This window comes from Balaenoptera acutorostrata, chromosome 8 (genome assembly GCF_949987535.1).
Source record: "Balaenoptera acutorostrata chromosome 8, mBalAcu1.1, whole genome shotgun sequence".
Classification (NCBI taxonomy): Eukaryota; Metazoa; Chordata; class Mammalia; order Artiodactyla; family Balaenopteridae; genus Balaenoptera; species Balaenoptera acutorostrata.
The window spans coordinates 27601106-27624998 of NC_080071.1; the positions used below are offsets into that span (position 1 = coordinate 27601106).

The 23893-nt window shown below is 34.8% G+C and overlaps 1 protein-coding gene across 2 annotated transcripts in view; it reads right to left on the reverse strand.

The window, feature by feature from the left end:
- LOC102998353 (sodium channel protein type 1 subunit alpha) overlaps positions 1 to 23893 on the reverse strand; it is a 136318-nt gene that overhangs the window by 37549 nt on the left and 74876 nt on the right. For both annotated transcript variants that reach the window (XM_007183215.3, XM_007183214.3), the window contains 10 exons: positions 23717 to 23780; positions 23041 to 23182; positions 22172 to 22378; positions 20344 to 20628; positions 19028 to 19375; positions 17607 to 17739; positions 16560 to 16798; positions 14982 to 15155; positions 13043 to 13399; positions 11008 to 11490 (listed from right to left, as the gene is read on the reverse strand). In XM_007183215.3, the coding sequence (XP_007183277.1) occupies positions 11008 to 11490; positions 13043 to 13399; positions 14982 to 15155; positions 16560 to 16798; positions 17607 to 17739; positions 19028 to 19375; positions 20344 to 20628; positions 22172 to 22378; positions 23041 to 23182; positions 23717 to 23780 (2432 nt within the window). The remainder of the gene's footprint in view (positions 1 to 11007; positions 11491 to 13042; positions 13400 to 14981; positions 15156 to 16559; positions 16799 to 17606; positions 17740 to 19027; positions 19376 to 20343; positions 20629 to 22171; positions 22379 to 23040; positions 23183 to 23716; positions 23781 to 23893) is intronic.

Consider the following 23893-nt stretch of genomic DNA (forward strand, 5'->3'; position numbering starts at 1 on the left):
GCTTCCTAATTATTTGGAAGATTCTTATAGGTAGAATTAAACTCAGAAGGGTATCTTCCTAAAGCACAACTTTGAGTAACCATAGTTTCTGAGAATAAGCGCTCTGTAATTAGGAGAACTCCACAGGTCAGAAGCAGATCAGTCTAAATTACAGGCCAGCAGAGGAGGGAAAGGTCCCTCCAGGACTGAGGGAGACTGAGATTCTCCTGGCTATATTATTAACCTGTGTCCAGTGATGAGGGCTTGGTAGTCAACACCAACTCTACAGTGGGTACCTATTCTTAGGTCTTCAATAAACAGTGTCATTCATTTCAAATAGAGGTCAGAGATAGTACCTTTTTAGACATTGTTAAGGAAATTTAATGTAATGGTTCAGAATATAGACTGTAACTGACAGCCTGGATTCTAGGTCAGGATCAATCCTTACTATTTGTGTGACTTTGGCAAGCTACTTAAACTCTTTGAGTTCAATTTCCTTATCTGTAAGTTTGGAATAATAGTATCTGTCTCATGGTGTGAAGATTGAATGACATAACACTACATGTAAAGCCCTATAAACAGTGCTTTGTCCATGGTAAGCATCCAACAAATGATACCTGTTACTAACAAGAACTGTATACAAAGACTCGAATGACATTTTTACGCACTCTGCAGCTCACTCATTGCAAAAACAAGCGTACTTTTTCCTAACTACTTTAATAATATGTTGTTTTTATTCCAAAGAGGCCTAAGTTTAATAATTCATTTTAAAAGTATTTATTTAAACAGATTAGAGTAGTAACTTTGCTATCAGTAGCTATCACTACCTTATGTTTTTTGAGTCCTTTTAACTTCTAAACAGCTTTTAGATCCTCATAACATTCCTATAAGCACCACAGAACAGATGTACTCCTATTATAAATTAGGAAACTGGATAATATAGAGTTAGTGATTGCCCATAATAGAGTTAAGGCCACCAGACTGTTAGTCTAGTATTCATAAAAATCAGCCCAAACTCAAAAAGATATTGAGCCCTTATTATGCACCCAACATTACAGGAGGTGCTTCAGAGGATTAAAATTATATAAAACACAATTCATTGCCAAAGCAACTTACTTTCTAATTGGGGAGATATGACTTTGTCTTTTGCATAGTCTCAGCAATTTTGCCCAGCTTTCAAAACTCCTCAAAATCTGTCCAAGCCTCCATTCTTTACTATTATTTTTCAGTAAAAACCCATATTTCTAGCTATTTATTTCCATGAGTCAAGAAACTTTCTGAGGTTTTAAAAACAATGCTTTAGGTTATTTGAATGTTCTTTGAAGGTTGAGGTCCATTGGGACTTAAAAAGGTGAGGAAATGTGACCCATGCTATGCCTTTTCTGCTTTTGGGGACCAAAAGGGGGAAAGTATAGAAAAGATAGTTCTCAAATTTGTTCTGGAATGGGGGACAGTGATGCATGAGTATGTACATTATGGAGGAAGTAAAACAAGTACCAGCCTCTATTTTACAGTGTTTCTTCATATCAGTCTATTTTTGGTTTCCTGGAAACAGACTATCCGTTCCTTGCTTATGCCTCTACTTTCATCTAGATTTTATGTCCCAGCAACAGCAAACTGCTAATTATTTCTAAACACACTCTATGCTTCATAGCTCTAGGTTTTTGCTCATTTATTCTTTCTTACTGGAATGCCCTTCAGAAAAATAGTTTTTTAAAAATATTTTAAATGAGTTAACCATTATCAAGAATTTAATGAAAACAGTTTAAAAATTAGACAGAAAATACAAAATTTATCACTCTCTCCAGATAAACATGTAAAACAGTTTATGACAGAGGGCAGAAGGCAAACAACAAAAAAGGACAAATAGTAGAATATGTTACTAGTAATTCTTAATAGAAAACTTACCAGGAACAGAGTGTTGGGAATGCTACTGGTAATAATAATAATAACAATTTATTGAATACTTACAATTTGTTAGACACTGTACTAAGTCCTTTACATTTACTATCTCATTTAATAATATTCCCCCAAAAGTAGGTGATTTTATCCCCATTTTTGAGATGAGGAAATTGAGGATTGGATAGTCAAGTAAGGTCACCCAGTATGTGGCTAAAATAGAATTATATAACCCAGTATTTGGCTTCAGAGAATACTCCATTACCAACAACTTTATAATTACAGCCTCACATGTCTAAAAACAAATGCTTCAAAAATGGATAATAAACTATGAACACCGGTAATTTTAACCCAAGGCACTAATGTAATTTCAATAATGCCCATTGTAGATAAGACTCATTATTGAAATTCAGGAATGGAAACATTAATATATTAAAATGGAATAGGTCAAACAGAGGTCATGAAAGGTAATATTTGTAGTCAATAAGGTATGTCCCAGTATGGAAATGCATATTTAAAGGTTGAAAGTTATCTTTCTAAAATGCAAATGTATGTATATGTGTGGATACATGTATATATGTATTTGTATACATATATATTTACGAAGAGAGTCATCTTTCTAAATGCATATATGTATATATATATAAGCAGAATCATGGCTCATTTGTATCCTTCATTATCTAATACATTCCTTAGCACATGGTAACTGTTGAATAAATTAAGGTAGGCAAAAGAATAAAGGCCAAAACAGAAAAATCAAAATGGCAAAGTTACTTTAACGTATTATAGGCTGCATTCCTAATGTAGAATAAAGAATCTTCATCTTTTGAGGTATCTATTTTCAGTTTAATACCACTAAAAGCAGAGCATCTCATGATCTGTGCCTTGCTTTGATGAAGCGAGTACTATATAAGACTAGGGGAGCAATGAAGAGAAACAATTTTGTATGGGTTTATTTCTAACCAAAAAGGAAGACATGGTAAAGAAAAGTGCATGGTAAAGGAAAATTGGGACAATAGAGTAATCTATAAAAGAATATTTATAGAAAGCCAGATTCAAAAATGAATGAAAGAAATTGAAATGTAATGGGGATGAATAGAAGTTTCAGTATTTAATATAAGAATATCAACTGGATGAGAAACAACTGTATTTCAACAGCAATTCATGGGAAAAAGATAAGGGATTATTACTTTCCTTGAAGCCCAATATAAATTGACAAGGTGAAATGTTTAACAAAGATAAAAACAACGAAGTTCAATATTGGATTGAATCAAGAGAAAAATGGAGTCTGGATGATGGGAAATAAAACTATATTTTCAAGAATGCTCTCATCGGAGTAACTGTGATGAATACCTTCAAACTGCTTCTATTAAAAAGAGTTAAATGAGCTGGAAAATTTTGATTTGAGTGCCTACTTCTTACCAAAAATGTACAAGTATATACGTCGCAACATAAAAGGAGAGACATACATGCATATCAGTGGTTATAATAAAATAATATGATACTTTGTAAGATGCATGAGCCTAGAGCATGAGTTGTTTATTACCCACACTTTGTGCCTTATATCTCTGGGAACCAAAAAAGAAGCCACACATTCTGCCTAGGGTCAGGAAGTCTCCATGATCACTACCTTTAAAGAGCTGAAACAGTGTTTCTCACACTTAAGAACTCCTGAACTTCAGGCCCTACACCCATGGACCTAGTGGTTATACTCTATTAGAAAAGCAGTGCATTATAGTTCAGCACAGGCAACAAAAGCTTCACTCACTAGTTCTTCCTAAATGTGCAATGTGCTCTGATATCATTATTTTATTAAATTAAAAAATTTTTAAATTAGTGGTACAATAAATTTGTTTATCAACTCTTACTGGGTTATGACTCATAATTTGAGAAATAGTGCATTAAATTATCTCTAAAGTTTCTACTAAACATTAAATTTTCAATTAATGTAGTGTTTGAAGATATAAAATGACAGAGTATGAAGAAATAGAACTTTCTCCAGTGGTTCAGTGGATGATCACTGCTTAATAAAGAGATCAGTGTTCCTGTTAACCCTGATCAATACAAATAAAAATGTATGAGTATAAATTATGTCAAATTTTTGCAGAAAAGTATTAATTATGGATGGTTTTTGTAATAAAATAGTTTTGAGTAATGAAAATCTCGCAACAAACAAAAGTCCAGCACCAGATGACTTCACAGGTGAATTCTACCAAACATTTAGAGTAGAGTTTACATCTATCCTTTTCAAACTATTCCAAAATATTGCAGAAGAAGGAACACTTCCAAACTCGTTCTATGAGGCCAGCGTCACCCTGCTACCAAAACCAGACAAAGATATTACTGATGAACATAGATGTAAAAATCCTCAACAAAAAAAAAAAAAAAAAAAAAAAAATCCTCAACAAAATACTAGCAAACCAAATCTAACAATACATTAAAAGGATCACACACCATGCAAGTGGGATTTATCCCAGGGATGCAAGGATTTTTCAATATCTGCAAAGCAATCAATGTGATACACTACATTAACAAATTGAAGAGTAAAAACAATATGATCATCTCAGTAGATGCAGAAAAAGCTTTTGATAAAATTCAACATCTATTTATGATAAACCCACTTTGTGGAGAGTTAACACATCTCAACATAATAAAGGCCATATATGACAAACCCATCGCTAACATCATATTTAATGGTGAAAAGCTGAAAGCATTTCCTTTAAGATCAGGAACAAGACAACGATGTCCACTCTTACCACTTTTATTTAACAGAGTTTTGGAAGTCCTAACCACGGTAATCAAAGAAGAAAAGGAAATAAAAAGAATCCAAATTGGAAAGAAGTGAAATTGTCACTGTTTGCAGATGACATGATACAATACATAGAAAATCCTAAAGACACCACCAGAAAACTACTAGAGCTCATCAATGAATTTGGTACAGTTGCAGGATACAAAATTAATATACAGAAATCTGTTGCATTCCTATACACTAACAACAAACTATCAGGAAGAGAAATTAAGAAAACAATCCCATTTACCATTGCATCAAAAAGTATAAAATACTTAGGAATAAATCTACCTAAGGAGGCAAAAGACCTGTACTTGGAAAAATAAACTGAAGAAATTGAAGATAACATAAACAGATGGAAATATATACCATGTTCTTGGATTGGAAGAATCGATATTATTAAAATGATCATCTTACACAAGGCAACCTACAGATTCAATGCAATCCCTATCAAAATACCAATGGCATTTTTCACAGAACTAGAACAAATAATTTTAAAATTTATATGGAAACCCAAAAGATCCCAAATAGACAAAACAATCTTGAGAAAGAAAAATGGAGCTGGAGGAATCATGCTTCCTGATTTCAGATTATACTACAAAGTTACAGTAATCAAAAAGTATGGTACTGGCACAAAAACAGACACGTAGATCAATGGATAGAGAGCCCAGAAATAAACCCACACACCTATGGTCAATTAATCTATGACAAAGGAGGCAAGAATATACAATGGAGAAAAGACAGTCTCTTCAATAAGTGATGCTGTGAAAACTGGACAGCTACATGTAAAGAATGAAATTAGAAGATTCTCTAACACCATATATAAAAACAAACTCAAAATGGATTAAAGAGCTGAATGTAAGACCGGATACTATAAAACTCCTAGAGGAAGACATAGGCAGAACACTCTTTGACATAAATTATAGCAATATTTTTTTGGATCTGTCTCCTAAAGCAAAGGAAATGAAAGCAAAAGTGAACAAATGGGACCTAATTAAACTTAAAAGCTTTTGCACAGCAAAGGATACCATTGACAAAATAAAAAGACAACCTACTGAATGGGAGAAAATATTTGCAAATGATATGACCAGTAAGGGGTTACTATCTAACATATATAAACAGGTCATGTAACTCAACATCAAAAAATACAAAAACAAAAAACAAAAAACCAACCAGATTAAAAAATGGGCAGAAGAGCTGAATAGACATTTTCCAAAGAGGAAATGCAAATGGCCAATAGGCACATGAAAAGATGCTCAACATCACTAAATCATCAGCGAAATGCAAATCAAAACCACAATGAGATATCACCTCACATCTGTCAGAATGGCTATCATCAAAAAGAATACACATAACAAATATTGGTGAGGATGTGGAGAAAAGGGAACCCTTGTACACTGTTGGTGGGTATATAAATTGGTGCAGCCATGTGGTATGGAGGTATGGAGGTTCCTCAAAAAACTAACATTAGAACTACCATATGACCCAGCAATTCCATTCCCAGGAATATATCTGAAAACAACAACAAAAAAAAACTAATTTGAAAAGATACATGCACCCCAATGTTCATAGTAGCATTATTTACAATTGCCAAGATATGGAAGCAACCTAAGTGTCTGTCAACAGATGAATGGATAAAGAAGATGTGGCATATACATACAATGGAGTACTACTCAGTCATAAAAAAGAATGAAATTTTGCCATTTGCAGCAACATGGATGGACTTGGAGGGCATTATGCTAAGTGAAATAAGTCAGACAGAGAAAGACAAATACTGTATTATATCACTTATATGTGGTATCTAAAAAATACAAAAAAACTAGTGAATAAATGAAAAAGAAGCGGACTCACAGATATAAAGAACAAACTAGTGGTTACCAGCGAGGAGAGGGAAGAGGGGAGGGGCAATATAGGGGTAAGGGAGTAAGAAGTACAAACTATTAGTCAGAAAATAAGCTACAAGGAAATACTGGACAACACAGGAAATACAGCCAATATTTTATAATAACTATAAATGTAGTATAATCATTAACAATTGCGAATCACTATTATATTGTACACCTGTAACTTATATAATATTGTCCATCAACTATACTTCAGTAGAAAAAGAAAAACATGTTCTAATGCAACAGATAGCATGTAGTAGTTATTAGTCTTCATCAAATATTAAATAAAGGTATGAAGATTCAAGACAAAGAATATCAGACTAGGAAGAATACTGCCAAATTTAATAGAACTTCAGAACCAATTCTGTAAATATAAAGATAACAACTAAAAAAATCAGCCTCCACCAGATTCTTTAGCAAAACTCAAGTTTTTAATGAACAAAGTTTGAACTGAAATAATATTCAAATTAAAAATCCTGAAAAAATTTCACAATGCTTTGCAAAAATGATCTGTAATTTTTATCTCCCAAATCCATTTCCATAGACATGTGAAATGTAATGAGGATCTACCCACAATTACATCTCTACATACTTTCTCTCCCCCATCATTACACAAATCTGATTTACCTAAGGAAGCCCACAGGCTGGGGTCAAGGCAGCAGCTTCCATCTCTGATATTAGCTCCACTCTGAAGAGTAGTGGATGACTTAGCCTATTCAGAGACTTATTATAAAAGCTCGAAACATCTTTAAAGGGACATAAGCAATAATTCACATGCTTATGATATCTTACTTGAACAACTGTCAAAATGCATTACCTTGGACATGGTAATATTCTAGTAGAACTTAATCCCTAATAAAATATCGTTGATAGTATTTGATCCTCTGAATATTTTAAATATTTAGTATTTAAAGTATTTTAAAATATTTAGACTATATGAATTAATGTAATCCATCACATCAATAGTCTAAAGAAGAAACATCACACGATGATATCAGTGGACGCAGAGGAAACATTTGACAACAAATAGCACCCATTCATGATAAAAATCTCTCAGTAAACTAGGAATAGAGAGAAACTTTCTTAACTTGATAAAGACCATCTACAAAAAACCTACAGCTAACATTGTACTTAATAATGAGAAACTAAAAGCTTTCCTACTAAGGTCAGGAACAAGACAAGTATATCCCTTCTCACCACTCCTTTTCAACACTGTACTGGAAGTCATAACTAATGCAATTAGACAAGAAAAGGAAACAAAAAGTATACTGATTAGGAAGCAAGAAGTAAAACTGTCTTTGTTGGCAGATGACATTATTGTTTATGTAGAAAATCCAAAGAATCTACAAAACATAAAAAAACAAAAACAAAAACAAAAACCTCCTGGAACTAATAAGTGATCATAACAAGGTTGCAGATTACAAAGTTAATGCACAAAAGTTCATCACTTTTCTATGGACTAACATTTAACAAGTGGGGTTTGAAATGAAAAAATACCATTACGTTAGTACCCCATAAATAAAATACTTAGGTATAAATCTAATGTGTACAAGATCTATATGAGGAAAACTATAAAACTCTAATGAAAGAAACAACTAAATAAAGTGGGAGATATTCTATGTTCATGAATAGGAAGACTCAATATTGTCAAGATGTCAGTTTTTCCCAACTTGATCTATATTGATCTATTGATCAATGCAATCTCAATCAAACTCCCAACAAGTTATATTGGCAATATCTACAAACTTATTCTAAAGTGTATATGAAGAGGCAAAAGACCTAGAATAGCTAACACAATACCAAAGGAAAAGGACAAAGTCAGGATTGCCACTACCTGACTTCAAGACATACTATAAAGCTATATTAATCAAGACAGTGCAGTATGGGTGAAAGAACAGACAAACAGATCAACAGAATAGAATAGAAACCCCAGAAATATACCCACATGAATATAGTCAACAGATCTTTGGTAAAGGAGCAAAGGCAATATTATGGAGCAAAGAGAGTCTTTTCCAACAAATGGTACTGGAACTACTGGACATCTACAGGCAAAAAATGAATCTAGACACTGACCTTATACCCTTCACAGAAATTAATTCAAAATGGATCACAGACCTAAATGTAAACATGCAAAGCTATAAATCTCCTAGAAGATAACAGGAGAAAATATAATGATCTTGGACAAGGTGATGAGTTTTTAGATACGATACCAAAAGCACAATACATGACAGAGAGAGTTAATAAACTGGATTTAATTAAAATTAAAAATATCTGCTCTGTGAAAGACATTGTCAAGAGAATAAGAAGACAAGCCACTTTAGGAGAAAATATTTGCAAAAACAAAGCTGATAAAGGACTGTTATTCAAAATGTACAAAGAATTCTCAAAACTTAACAATAAGAAAACAAACAACTTGATCAAAAAACAGGTCAAAGCTCTTAAAAGATACCTCATCAAAGAAGACATACAGATGACAAAGAAGCATATAAAAAGATGCTCCACATCATATGTCATCATAAAATGTAAATTAAAAAACAATGGGGTACCACTATACATCTATTAGAATGGCCAAAATCCAGAACACTGATAACACCAAATGCTGTCGGGCAACAGGAGCTCTCATTCATTGCTAGTGGCTGTGTAAAACTATACAGCCACTTTGGAACACAGTTTGGCAATTTCTTACAAAACAAAACACTTAGCATACCATCCAGAAATTGCCATCCCTGGTACTTAACCAAATGAGCTGAAAACTTATATCCACACAGAAACCTGCACATGGATGTTTACAGCAGCTTTATTCACATTTGCCAAAACTTGGAAGCAACCAAGATGTCCTTCAGTGGGTGAATGGATAATTAAACATCCAGATGACAAAATATTACTTAGCACCGAAAGAAATGAACTATCAAGCCATAAAAAGGCACAGAAGAAACTTAAATGTGTATTACTAAATAAAGGAAGCCAGTGTGAAAAGCCTACATATTATATGACTCCAACTATATAACATTCTGGAAAAGGCAAAAACAGTTACAGATCAGTGACTGTCAGGGGTTAGCGTAGAGGGAAGGATGAATAGGCATAGCACAGAGTGTTTATAGACCCATGAAACTTCTCTGTGTGATACTATAAGGGTGGATAAATGTCTTTATACGTTTGTCCAAACTCATAAAATGGACAATACCAAGAGTGAACCCAAATGTAAACTATGGACTTTGGGTGATAATGACACATCAATGTCGATTCTGCAACTGTAACAAATATACCACTCTGGTAGGGTATGGTGATAATGGGGGAGGTTATATATGTGTGGGGGGCAGGGAGTATGTGGAAATTTTTCTGCCTTCCTCTCAATTTTTATGTAAACCTAAAACTGTTCTAAAACATAGTCTTTAAATAAATATTTAAAAATTTGGACTGTGCAACCTAAGGCACCTTACCATTTTTGGGACTTCCACACAATAAGTGGGAAATGAAGGTGGTTTGTTCTAGACTTCTTTGGAATTGTCTTTTATATCCATTAGAGTTTTAGCTTAATATTTCTAAGTCAGTTGCTATGGACTGAATTGTGTTCCCTCAAAATTAATATTTTGAAGCCCTAACTCCCAATGTGACTCTATTTGGAGATATGGCCTGTGAAGTAGTGATAAAGGTTAACTGAGGTCATAAGGGTGCAATCCTAATCCAGCAGGGCTGGTGCTCTTATAAGAAGAAGAGAGACCAGAGCTATTTATCCATGCCCATGCATTGAGGAACGGCCAAATGAGGACACAGAAGGCAGCTATCCGCACCCCAAGGTGAGAGCTCTCCCCAGACACTGACCCTCCTAGCACCATAACCTTGGACTTTCCAGTCTCCAGAAATGTGAGAAAATACATTTTGATTGTTTCAGCCACCCAGTGTGTGGTACATTGTTATGGCAGCCTGGAAGATTAATATGCAGATCAATGTAATTTTAATCGGAGGAATGACATAGACTATTTCTTGTTGCTCAGTTCTCTTCCATGTAAGTGAGCTAATGAGTATGGTGTCAGATAAACAGAATGCATAAACAAAGATTATGAATTCAATTCTCAGCTACACCCCCTCGTTAGCTACATGATCTTGAACTTCCTAAGCTAGTTTTCTTACCTGAAAAGTTAGAAAAATAACACATACTTTTGAGGTTATTACAAGGATTAAATCTGATGATGTTTGTTCATTTCTTGGATCATTCATTCATTCATTATCTAACAAATATCCATTACTTAGGATGAGAAAACTTACGCATATACTATATTATTCTTCAATTTATTAATCACCTCACTGAGCTTAAATCTTTGGTTCTTCAATGAAAAAGTATTTTATATGATGGCAAAAATATTCTACATGGAGAATATATGATCATAAATACAGGCAATACAATACAAGTATACACATATACATTTATACCCACCCACATCTATAAAATCTTACCTCTTTGCTTTCTTCCAGATCTGATTCACTACTAAAGTCCTCTGTGTTTAAATTTTCAAAGTCAGACTCTCCTACAGCAATCGGTACAGTCACAGTAAGACTGGGATTGTTTATGAACGACATGTAATCACTTTCATCGATAATGTATTTTTCAACACTGCTGCCAGTTCCTATTCCACTTGTGGTTCCATTTACATCTTTAAGATAGTCAAGATCTTTCCCAATTTCTGTTGTATGATTGGACATACAGCTGTCTTTCTTGTTGTTTAGATCATCAAGTGGTTTAATTTCATCTAAAATCTTTTGTTTTCTAATGAAGGACTGTTGAATAAATTCATATATTTTTCTCTTCACATAAGCTATTCCCTTGTGCATCCTATCCACAGCAATTTGGAGATTGTTCATTTCATTATCATCATCAGTGGCTGCAAGGTTGTCTGCACTAAATGAGCTCAGGAGCAAGGCCAAAAAGAGGTTCAGGACCTTAAAAATAATACAAACATCATTATAATCTCACCCCAATGTGAAGAAGAGCAGATTGAGATCACTTATTTCTCGAAGTGTGGAGGAAACTATAAATTCTAACAACTAGACAAGAAAGAAACACCACAGCATAGTGATCAGAAGTTGGGTGATCTAGGGACTTCCCTGGTGGCGCAGTGGTTAAGAATCCGCCTGCCAATGCAGGGGACATGGGTTCGATCCCTGGTCCGGGAAGATCCCACATGCAGTGGAGCAACTAAGCCCGTGCACCACAACTACTGAGCCTGCGTGCCACAACTACCGAAGCCCGTGCGCCTAGAGCCCATGCTCCGCAACGAGAAGCCACTGCAAGGAGAAGCTCGTGCACTGCAACGAAGAGTAGCCCCCGCTAGCTGCAACTATAGAAAGCCTGTGCACAGAAACGAAGACCCAACGCAGCCAAAATTAATTAATTAATTAATTAAAAAAAAAAAAAAGAAATTGGGTGATCTGAATTTGTGGTCTGGCTCGATAGCTACTTCACTATTCATCCATGGGCAAAGACATGATTTCTGTTGGTCTCAAGTTCCCCTACTTATAAAATGAAGATGCTAAATGAGCTGACCTATGGTTTTACTAAATTTAAAATTGTATGATTATAAGAAACAAGATTTATACGTGTTCTATATAAGAGTTCTAAACTTAAAATTCATTAGTGTTTAAAATTATGCATTTAAATGCATTTTATAGTTTTTTTTGATGAAGAGAGATATTAAATTGGATATTAATTGAAAAATAACCATTATGACCCAGAATGAGAATTATGAGCTTAACATAGGCATCAACACATGTTTTCTTGATCTACTGTATTTCTCATACCCCACTGTTCACTAATTAGGCAACTGTTCATAATCAGTCGCTAATATTTCCATGAGACTGTAATATAAAGGTACATATCCTTTGGAGTATATTATATATTTCTATACTATAACAGTAATGTTCCAAACTTAAGAGAGAGGATTGATCAGTTACTCCATTTGGGTAATCTCAGGCATCATTAGCCAACTTTTGTTTGGTTAACAGAGCCACTAAAGGATTGGTTAATCCAGGTTGGTTCATGCATCTGCCATATGACATAGAGTGACTGAATGCTATCTACCATGAATGGGCAAGGAAAAGGTGAAATAACTAGGAACATTTAAAGGCACCACTGTTTAGTCCTATACTGGCAAGTAAGATTGGGCTTTCTCTAAGTTTATTCTTCAGACTTCTCCCTTCCTTGGATCTGAATTTATGAAATGTTCCCAACATTTCCTACTAGACCTGTCTTCAATATGATACTCTATTGGAATTCACATAATAAACGTGATAAAATGATTGACAAAATGGAATTGAGTATAAATATTGTATGGTCACTGCTATATGGTTATGTTGTCAAAGTGAGGCTGTAAGTGTATCAAAGGTAAGAGACTTTTAAAATTAATAATCATAGTCTTTGTTTTGGACAAAATGGTCATCATTTCATTATGCTCTTAATGTATTTCTGAAACACACTTCTTAAATGGGTACATACCACCAGGTTTCCAATGACCATGACCATCATGAAGACAGTAAGGCACATGGCTTGACCGGCGACCTCCATGCAGTCCCACATGGTCTCTATCCACTCTCCACACAGCACTCGGAACACAATCAGGAAGGAGTGGAAGAAGTCATTCATGTGCCAGCGTGGGAGTTCACAATCACTGGAAATCTTGCAGACACAATCTTTGTAGCTTTTACCAAAGAGTTGCATGCCGACCACAGCAAAAATGAAGACGATGATGGCCAACACCAAGGTTAGATTTCCCAGAGCCCCCACTGAATTGCCGATGATCTTTATTAGCATATTTAACGTTGGCCAAGATTTTGCCAACTTGAAAACTCGAAGCTGGAAAATAAAAAAAATAATGTATATTATTATGATCAATCTTTAAAAGCATTACATATATTGAGGTTTACTAAGAAGTGATTAAAATTGAATTTCTTACAACATCTGCTATGCAGATGTTATAACTAAGCATGGTGATGGATGTTAACTGGACTTACTGTAGTGATCATTTTGCAATATATACAAATATTGGATCATATGTTGTATACCTGAAACTAATATAACGTTATATCAATTATACCTCAATAAGAAAGATATCTCTATAACAAAAGACATTAAAAAAAAAAAGCTAGTGGATATCCTGGACCACTACTGATTGCAGAACTTACAATCTACCAATCTTCACTGGGGAAATATGCAAGAGCCACCTTGCATTCTTGCACTTTGCTTTCCAAACTTTTAAATCTGTCCACCTCTGGACCTTAACCAATTAGAAATGACCTGGGGCCACTGCACTGTCATAGCACCACTCTCCTAAGCAAAAGGCATGGAGAGCAGGCTGTCTGGATGTCTTTGTGGCAGTGCTTGTCTTAACTCCAAGACACATTTCCTAATCTATCAAGGACAGAGAGCTGTGAGCAAATGTTGCACTTTACCAAATAAGAAGTAAAGGTTTTCCCATAGGGAGCTTCTTATCTAAAAACAAAACAAAACAAACAAAAAAACCAAAACAAAAAGACTCTCTTACAACATCTGCCCTGCCCTTGATCACTTTCAGGTGCATGGCTAATTTTTGGACCCCCCTAGGAAGAATCTGATTCTTCCATATTTTAACCCTGAGATCATTTTCCCTGAGAGTGAATTTTTAATGATTACTTGGGGACCAACTGTCCTTAATTTGTTTTGTGAAGGTGGTTGTAAGGCATACCTGGCCTGAAACTAATATTAACATCTGATCTCGATGATCTCTGCTCAAAGATACTCATTTGTCAATAGCATGCAAAATAACATCACATTGAGCCCTGCTATAAGTAGAGAAAAGTGTTTATTATTCATAATGTTCCTTTGGAGCACTGACATAGCTAGATGCACCTGCATTTAAAACCCTGGAATACTTCCCATGACTTTATAATTCTTTCCCTGATTTGCAAGGACATATATGTGAATCAGTGGACATAGCAAGTAATCCTACAGATTTCTCTTGTCTGATTTTGGGAAGGAGCATATTTTCCAGAGGTAGAATTAGGAAGAATTTCTACATGCACATCTTATATCTGATTGTCATCCACCACTATAAAAGGGTGTTTATATTTTCAAAGCACTATTAAAATGTGGTACATTTTCATTAAAATATTTTCTTAGATCCAGAAATATTAACTGTAGTCATCTCTAGAAACAATACTTAGTCAGAACGGTAACTAAGCAATATATGAAACTTTATGTGACTAGGATTTTTGCAATAAAGTTTTTTCTAAATAAGTGGGAACAGTTTTTTTTCCATTTAGGGACTGTTTTTGACAATGCAAATGTTACACAAAAACTTTAAATGTTAATGGTGTGTGGTAAAACCTATGATGTAAAACCTATGATGCTTGTTGGAAAGGTTTTTGTCTTTGTGCTGTTTTGTTTTGTTTTGCTTTACCAATCGGAATGAACGGAGAACTGATAATCCTTCCACGTTGGCCAGGCCAAGTTCTACCAGGCTAAGCGTTACAATAAAACCATCAAAGATATTCCAGCCTTCTTGGAAATAATAGTAAGGATCCATGGCAATAATTTTCAGAAACATTTCTGCTGTAAAGATCCCAGTGAAAACCTAAGATCAAAACAAAGTTACTCTAATTCCATCAGATAATGATAAAGTAGAATGACATAATATTTGCTCTTAGAACAAAATGTTTATACTAGTAATGATTATATTACTAGCTTACATTTGCATAGCAATTTATAGTTGATGAAAAGCTCTCATATAAGTTATTTCATTTTATCCTCAACAGAAACGCTATTAAACACGTAATGCAGGTATTATAACCATGACTTTACAGATGAGGAAACAGGTCTTCAGATGGGTGCAATGACTTGCCGAATATCAGCTAGAAAATGGCAAAACTAGGATTGAGAGCAAATCTATTTTTAACCAGTGTTCTTTCCATCACATCAAACTGCATTTTCCTTCAGACTTCATACAGCACAGCTACTGACAAGATTTTCCCATAAACAGTTTTACGTATCTATAAGCTTATTCACATTTCCCTCTAATCAGATAGTTGTCATTATACATATGTATCTATATTATAATATGTGCATTACTATTATCAGTATTTGTTATACACATGAAAAAAATTAATTTACTTCCATAGTATTGGGTTGGCCAATCCTCTTACGTAACATCTTACGGAAAAATCCGAACAAACTTTTTGGTTAAACTTATATAAATACTAAAGCTTAAAAAATATAAATACTGTAATTCAGGATGCTTTACATGATTTGCTTTCCACCATCAAAAACCTTAAACCCTAAAACAAATATTATGGAAAATGCATACATTATTTTAGAGACCATTCTTTCAGCAAATAAAAGCTAATATTCCTATGTTGAGTCAACAGACAAACACTTTAATAATTTATGTTTTTTAAGCACAGAAGAGAAAGAATTTAGTGGCAATCTTCATGAAAAGTGGCGCTGTTAATCATATAATACACAAAATGTACTAGACGTTTTCAATATTTTATGGTTTTGATCTAAAATAGATGGATTAAACAATGCATGGTCTACCTAGATCCTGGAAGCGGAAAAGCTGGAGACACTTTTGAGTTGTTAAACTATTGCTTATAATGATGATGACTAAGCAAGATAAAAAGATCTGCAATTTTATTTTAGCCTTCTACAGGTAGGGAAACTGTGATAACGTCATTTCAAAAAGTGTGTCCTTAAACTATGGACTGCTTCTGTACCTTGAAATAGTTATAAATATCAATATTGACTTTTCAAGTAGTACTGCAGGCCTGTGCCTATTACCCTCTTTCTCAGTGTCTGCTTTGATCTTAAGGGCTGTTATTTTTGGCAAAAGTAGGATATATCCAGCTAGATATAATTCCCATCTTTTGGGAGCCAGGAAGTAGAAAGGGTGGTGGAAAGACTGCTATAAGCTATTAAATGTAAAGAGTTTCTCAAACAGAAAGTTTGAAGACTGAACACATTTACCTTCCAATATGCTTACCAAGTTTCCTACTGTAAGCACATTATTGAAATGGTCCGTCATGGGATAGTGCTCCATGGCCATGAACAGAGTATTTAAGACAATACAGATGGTGATGGCCAGGTCAACAAATGGGTCCATCACAACCAGGTTGACAATATGTTTCACTTTTAACCAATATGGCGAACAGTCCCAGATTAAGAACATGTTGGAAAATTTATACCAACAGGGTGGGCATTTCTGCCTGGATTCTTCAAGTTCTAGATTTAAAAAAAATAAATTAAAAACAACCACCAAAAGATATTTTTACACACATATATTCCTTTCAAATCCACTAGACTTCTTTTTAGTAACCAACACATTTCCATTTGTGACAGTCAACCTCTTTTATACTTGATTTTAAAAAAACTATACAATTTAATCTTTAGACGGCCCAAAATATTTCTTCACACATAAACATAGAACAGAGGTAGCAAAGAATGGTTTTCTTCTCTTATGCATTGATACTGTGGTTCCACACTTTGCCTTAAGTTAAGTAAATGGTCTTTTAAATAAAGTCTCAATAGGAATATGGGTTGGAGTCGTGTAGACAGTGTGTAATCCTATGTTAATGTCTGGCTATGGTGTCAGCCTCAGGCTATAAGAGATAGGACAGAGAGATAGGGTAGAGCCAAGAATCATCTTTTTAATTTGTTTTTATTTTGTGAGAATGACCCACTCCTCCCCTCCAATCTTGAGAGTATTTAGGAAGTCCTACGCTAAGTGGAACAGAAGAGAGGAACACCATGGCTAATGGGATTAGAAACCCCTAACAGAAATGCTTTAGTCTGCATTTTCAAGGAGTTGTCACACACAGGATACATTCTTTAGTTTCAATATCACGGAATTTAAGTAACTTTTTAAAAAGCTTCTAGAATACAGGAGTAGGTATAACAAATAACTCTTAAATAAGACCTATTATGTTCTCTTTAGAATACACTGCTTCCAACCCACAGAGACATTCGTTTCGAATGAGACAATATAAGCTCAGTGAAAACAACTGAAACGGAAATGGAATTTGTTACAAACCTTCTACTGTATTTGTTAAAATGCTGGCTATGCTCATTGCTCTTTGCCTTTGAGTAGGATCTTCTAGAAAGTCCATGGAAACATGAAAAGAACTTGACCTTCTCTTTCTCATTTCAGTTTCAGTGGTTGTTCCCTGTAAAGAAAATGCTAATGTATTAAATGATTAACTTGAGCAATATGATAAGTGAACAACCAATGTGACACTGTGAAATTCATGAAACACATGCGACATGCACGTTCATATTTAATTGGTGATGGCAGATATTGATGACTTATTGTATCATTAGCCTGGAATGTCCAAACTGTTAACCATTTACTCATACAGCAAAAACTGAGGGTTTTTTTTTTAACCCTCTGATTTCATAATTTTATGAGACATAATGTAATTTGTATATGATTGATAAATTTGTGAGAGACATATTTAACAATTTCCTTATTTCTGAACTAATAGTAAAAAGTAGTAACTTGAAATGACATCTAAATGATCAAGGCATTTTATGTTGAGAGGTAGCCCTTTATTTTTAAAGAAATACAAATAATTACGACACTCGTAGCTGCCATCTCATTTTCTGGACACAAGACATAGATGATCATTGACAACACAAACTGTAGGTTAAAAAAACAACAACACATGCTGCATGGACAACAGTTTCATCCAGGGTACCAAAGCAATAAGTCATCTAATTCTGACTTAGTCATGCCTCACCATGCTGATATATTTCCAAGTCTAATAAGAGGCAGCATGTGTTTAGAAATTCCTCATCTGGGTATACATTCACAAACATATAACATACCTTTGTACACAGACAATTCTTTTATCTGCCTGTATTAATATTTTTTTGTGTCTCTTCATTTAGATTAGTTTTGAGAAGACCTATATCAGCATTTTTTTTTTTTAGTAAGACAAATATGAGTACTAGAAATTTTAAGATAATATTGAAGCTATCTATTTAGGCACAGTGTTCTTGAAAATCTTCTAAACTAAAGCAGAGCTATATTGAAGAATTCGTTTGAAAGATTTATTATACACCCTTTACAGTTAAACATAAGAATCGTTCATTTACTCTTACACCAGAGCTTTAGAGGATGTCCTGCTGTCTAAGTTCAGCACGGGTATATAGCAAATCCTCCAACTGGAAGCAGTCATTTCCTATTGTGTTTAATTTATCCTTAGCACGTTTAATAAGTAAATGCATTCAGGTGTTATGCAAGAAGGTGCTGAGGCCTTAAGTTTTAGGTGGATACTCTCTTAAAGATATTAAAAGATGCAGGTGCATTCACAGCTTGACCAACCAGGAATCATTCTCAAGGGGTTCCCTTCTGTAGAAACACTGGCTGGGGCAGCAATAATGGGCCAGCCATGCCTGAACTATTTAAAACTTCCTTACATTGTCATCAGTAGCTGGCTTATCTATTATCACCTCTGGTAGAAGCTGTCCAACAGGCGATGTAGGAACTGAAGGTCCACCAACCAAGGAAACCACACCATTGCAATCCACAGTGCTGTGCATCTTCCCATTGGCTGGAAACATGGCCAGCATCCGGGACGACCTACTGGTCTGACTCAGGTTACTGTTGCGTCGCTCTCCATGTCGTCGGGGCACAAATAAGGAGTCTCTGCGGCTTTCATTATCCTCGAAGGTGCTGTGTTCATCATCAGCAAAGTCATTCTCTGATCCCACATCCTTTGCTCGCCCTCTGAAGCTGAAAAGGCTTGTTCTGCTATTTCGCCTTGGAGAAAATAAGGAGCCACGGATGCTCAACAAAGACTAAAAGTTTGAAACCAAAAAAAAATAAAATAAAATAAAATCATATTAATATGGCCATTTGGAATGTGCTTTTATTTTGCAAGATTAAGTTGAAGGGGACTTCAGCATTCAAAACAGAATGTGACTCATTCTTTTTTGATTAACATTCTCATTTTATGTGCATTCGGATTAAATTAAATTACTTTTCTAAGAGACGGTTTCTAGCCCTTGAGATTAATGACTGGGGAGACAGATCACAACTTAAAGACATTGAAAAACAAAACCCTGAACCACCATATTTCATATTCAAAAGCAAGCATCTTTAGTACCTTACTATGGGCATTGTAAACACAATAAATATCAGTAGCATGACCTTAACAGGGGCACATTTGTTTCCGTTGCTCTTTCCCTTCAAGAAATTCTAACACTTTTCACAAATTGTTTTAGTCCGTCTTTCTAAAATCACTTTAAATTAATTATTGTTCTTGTTGCAGCTAAAAGGCACAGTGTTGTTGGAACTTGAAGACTTCTGAAATTCAGAGTGATGTGCTTTTTGAGAAAGTATACCGTGACTAATATTTTCAGAAGCATGCATGATAGTTTATAAAGTAGTCAGGGGTAAAAAAATATATAAAATAACCAAAAAGACATTACTGATCAGTTATCTACATTTTTTTTTTCTCATTAAAAAGGCTGCAGACCAGAAAGATGAAATGTCATTAGTTACAACAAGTACCAGCAGACAGGTTCAGGTGAGAACCTGGGTCTCCTGACTTTCAATGTAGTGTTATCTCAACTACACCCCGCTGTAGATTTACGTGTGCAAACTAAGATTTTCTCATAACTATGTACAGAAAGGATAGGTTTAAATATAATAAACACAGCCGTCAATTCAGTTGATAAAAATTCATAAGTTGTGTTTAATTCCTCCCCCTCTCTTCAGTGTTCTAATTTCCATCCATGCGTCATTTAACTCAGCAGTGTCATACCTGGTGTGGGGAGGAGTACCTCTTTTCGTATGTCAACCGATTCCCTTCTATGGAGAAGCGAAACCCTTTCCTCCTGATGCTGTCTTCGGATTCAGATTTATGGAATTCATCATCATCTTTCTCTTCTCCACCAGACTGCTCTTTCTGTTTTCTTTTCTTTCTCCGATTTCTTCTTTCCTTTGCACTCTTGGAACTCAACTTGGAGGCTTCAGAGGAGCTGTCTGAGAGCCCGCCTGCTGCACTAGGGTCCCTGGAATGCACTGAGGCAGTTACAGCCGCTGCCTGCTACATTGAGGAGAAATGGTCTTAGCATGGAGCTAGAGAAGACTTCACCTTTAAAAAAATAGCTAAAGCATTTGTAAAGCATTTTAAAAATAATTTAGCTGACTCCAGCTAATCTTACATCGAAGAAACTCTGCAAGTATAAAAGAGAATTTTTTTTCTTTCCATCTAATAAAGGCTTTTAGAGTTAATTTGGTTTCCTTTGTGCTAACATTGATTACATTTGTATGATGTTTTACAGACTGCATATTCAAAAGGATCAATCAGACAATGACAAGAACACAAATTCATATCACTTTTGGGATTTGATTTACTCTAAAAATTGGTATCTAATTAGCACTGTCTTTTTTTTTTTTTTTTTTTTTCACTGAAAAAAAACTGGAGCATGGAAGAAAAGCTGATCAGTAACTTGGGGTCTAATCGAAAGATAGGAGGAATGAGATAAAGAGCTGAGATCCTCTTTCCAGTTATTGAAACAGGGTTGTCCAATACTCTCACAATATTATCAATCAAATTTATGGAAGGTGATAAAATCCCTTCCTTACCCCTCCACAATACTCTATTCAGAAGACTGGAGAAGGGAGGGTCAGAAGTTTCGGCTAAGCAAGACAAGACGTTCAGTTCTCCAAAGACCATCCCCAGCTTCTTTAAGTCGGCACTGGTTCTTGCTGGCCACATGGTCATGGGATGAAGACAATGCTTTTTGATCACAACCTGTACTAGCCCTAGGTTGGCACTTTTTGATTATTATCATTGTTCCAAGAGTACTCTCAATACAAGGACTCTTGCAAATAAATTAATACTCCCCAAACAACTTTCTGCTTTAGTAAAGACAGTGAGTTTCGATGCTGAACGGAAAGAGTAAGGAATGATGGAAGTGATAAGAAGGGCATTTTATTGTACCATGAGTACTGACACCTCACTACAAGAACAAGTAATTCTTAGGTTCCCTGATCTCCATAAAATTGGTGACTTTCATATGCCTATTGGATACTGCTGTATCAGAGAACATTACATTATTTGATCACTTTCTTATTTATGTAAGAAAGGCAATTAAGCAACCACATTACAAGACAATATATTTTTGGTTAAAGAAAGTAATAGACAATCTTCTAAGAACCACATGAACATCTTTTTATATAATAACCAATAAAATTTTTTCTAAGAAAAGATGATTTCTTAGGATTTTCTTCTAATGCCAGTATACTCATTCAGTAAGTTTCTCACCTGAGAAGACCCCAAAATCACATTTTCCCTTGTATTCTAAAATTTTAAGATGATTAAAATAGCATGAGAGAGTTCTATTGTGGTCCATATCGTAAACATCTTAGAATAATTAAACTAAATGACTTAAAGATGATCAAAACAATGTAGAAATCCTTACTAATCCCCTATACTACCAGCTTCTCTTAAGTACAAACAATTATCTGTCTCTCACTTTCTCTCCAGTATTTTTGTAACAACCAAAACAATAAAGAAGGTTTGTACCATGAGACAGGACATATTTGATTTGGTGAATTTACCTGAGTTGATTTGGTGAATTTACCTGAGCTGCTTCCTGTTGCTTTTTAAGCTGTTCAAGCATCTGCTGAAATTCAGCCTCTTTCTGTTCTGCCTCTTCTAAGGTGGCCTGATTCTGTTCCTCATAGGCCATGGCTACCACAGCCAGGATCAAATTTATTAGATAGAATGAGCCCAAGAAAATGACCAGCACAAAAAATATCATGTATGTTTTTCCAGCAGCACGTAATGTCTGAAAATAAGAACACCAGAATTATTTTTTTCAATATTATTTCACTAACGGGTGGCTTTACCTGTCTCCAACTTACTGTGTGTCTTATAGGACTCTGATATAAATAATAATTATGACGTTCACAGCCCCTCCTACCTCGTTGACTGTCTGTTTCTTTAACATCATCCTCTTCCTTCTCCCCTAACTCATGCATTCAACATTCTGATGTGTAGGAGGGAATTCTTGGATTTATCAGGAATAAAGCAGAGTCAAATAAAGTACCATGGAGATCTCCATCAAAGAGCTGAGGCTTTGAATAAAGTTAAGGAAGAGACCAAAGTTATCCTTCTACATCTGCTTATTCATTTTCATCACCTGCCACCTGAAGGATGATACTTGAGCGGGTAAACAGAGTTGAGGGGAATATATGCCTTCTGTTTAGGAGGATCTGTGTCTGGGAAGGGTGGGAAATAGGTTTTGAGCCAAGGGGAACTGAGAGAGAATTGCTGCTCCTGGCATTGCTATGCTTAATGTGTGTTATAATCAATAGGGTAAAGAAAGTCAAATCTGATTTTAAGCTCCGCTCTTTCCATTATATTATGGTGTGGTTTGGATTTCATAACTAAGCTGGTTTTCTTATATACTTCCAATTAAACACAATATGTGTCTCTTCAGGTTCTCACCAGTTGGTAAAGATTTTCCCAGAAGTCCTGAGTCATCAGTCGAAACAGGGACAAAAAAGCCCAACTGAAGGTATCGAAGCTTGTGTAGCCATAATTGGGATTTCTACCAGCTTTCACACACATGTATCCTTCTGGACATTGGCTGTAAACGTGGCAAAAGAAAGTATTATAAGAACTTCTGCTGTCTTTTTATTCTGGTAGCGTGCTATACTTATGATATTGTCTAGCCAGGAAGATTTGCTATTTCAAGGGATAAAAGTATGATAAATAAGCAATTAATACAATTCCCAACTTTTGACTTAACATAATTTTACTATCCACTTGACGTCATCATTAAAATATTGCATAGCATTTCTAGTAATATTTTACAAAACTATTTTCTGTTGGTAAGTAGTGTGTTAACATATGTCTAGTTCATTTTCCTACCGTGGATAATCCAGAGTCATCTCATAGCTCACACATACTCATCTAAGGGAAACAGCATTAGAGCTAAAGTATAACTTCTTGTTTTATGAAACACGAAAGCTTGTCTAATATCTAAATAATCCCTCACCTTATAAATAACTTTAATTATAGCAAATTAGTATGAATAAAGTTAGTTGGCTGTTACCTGTCAGTTTGTACAAAAAAAGAGAAAATATATATACACACACACACACACAAATGATTGTCTTACCCAGCATCTGAGCTATTGCCACACAGTAGTGCATCTGAAAAACCCTCCAGAAAATAATGATATCCTGTTTAGGAAAAAAAGTCACATGATGAATATTTGCATGACATTGCAAAATGAGAATAAGATCAGGCCGCTCTTTTAAAGTTCATAATTTTAAGTACATTATTATAATTTTAA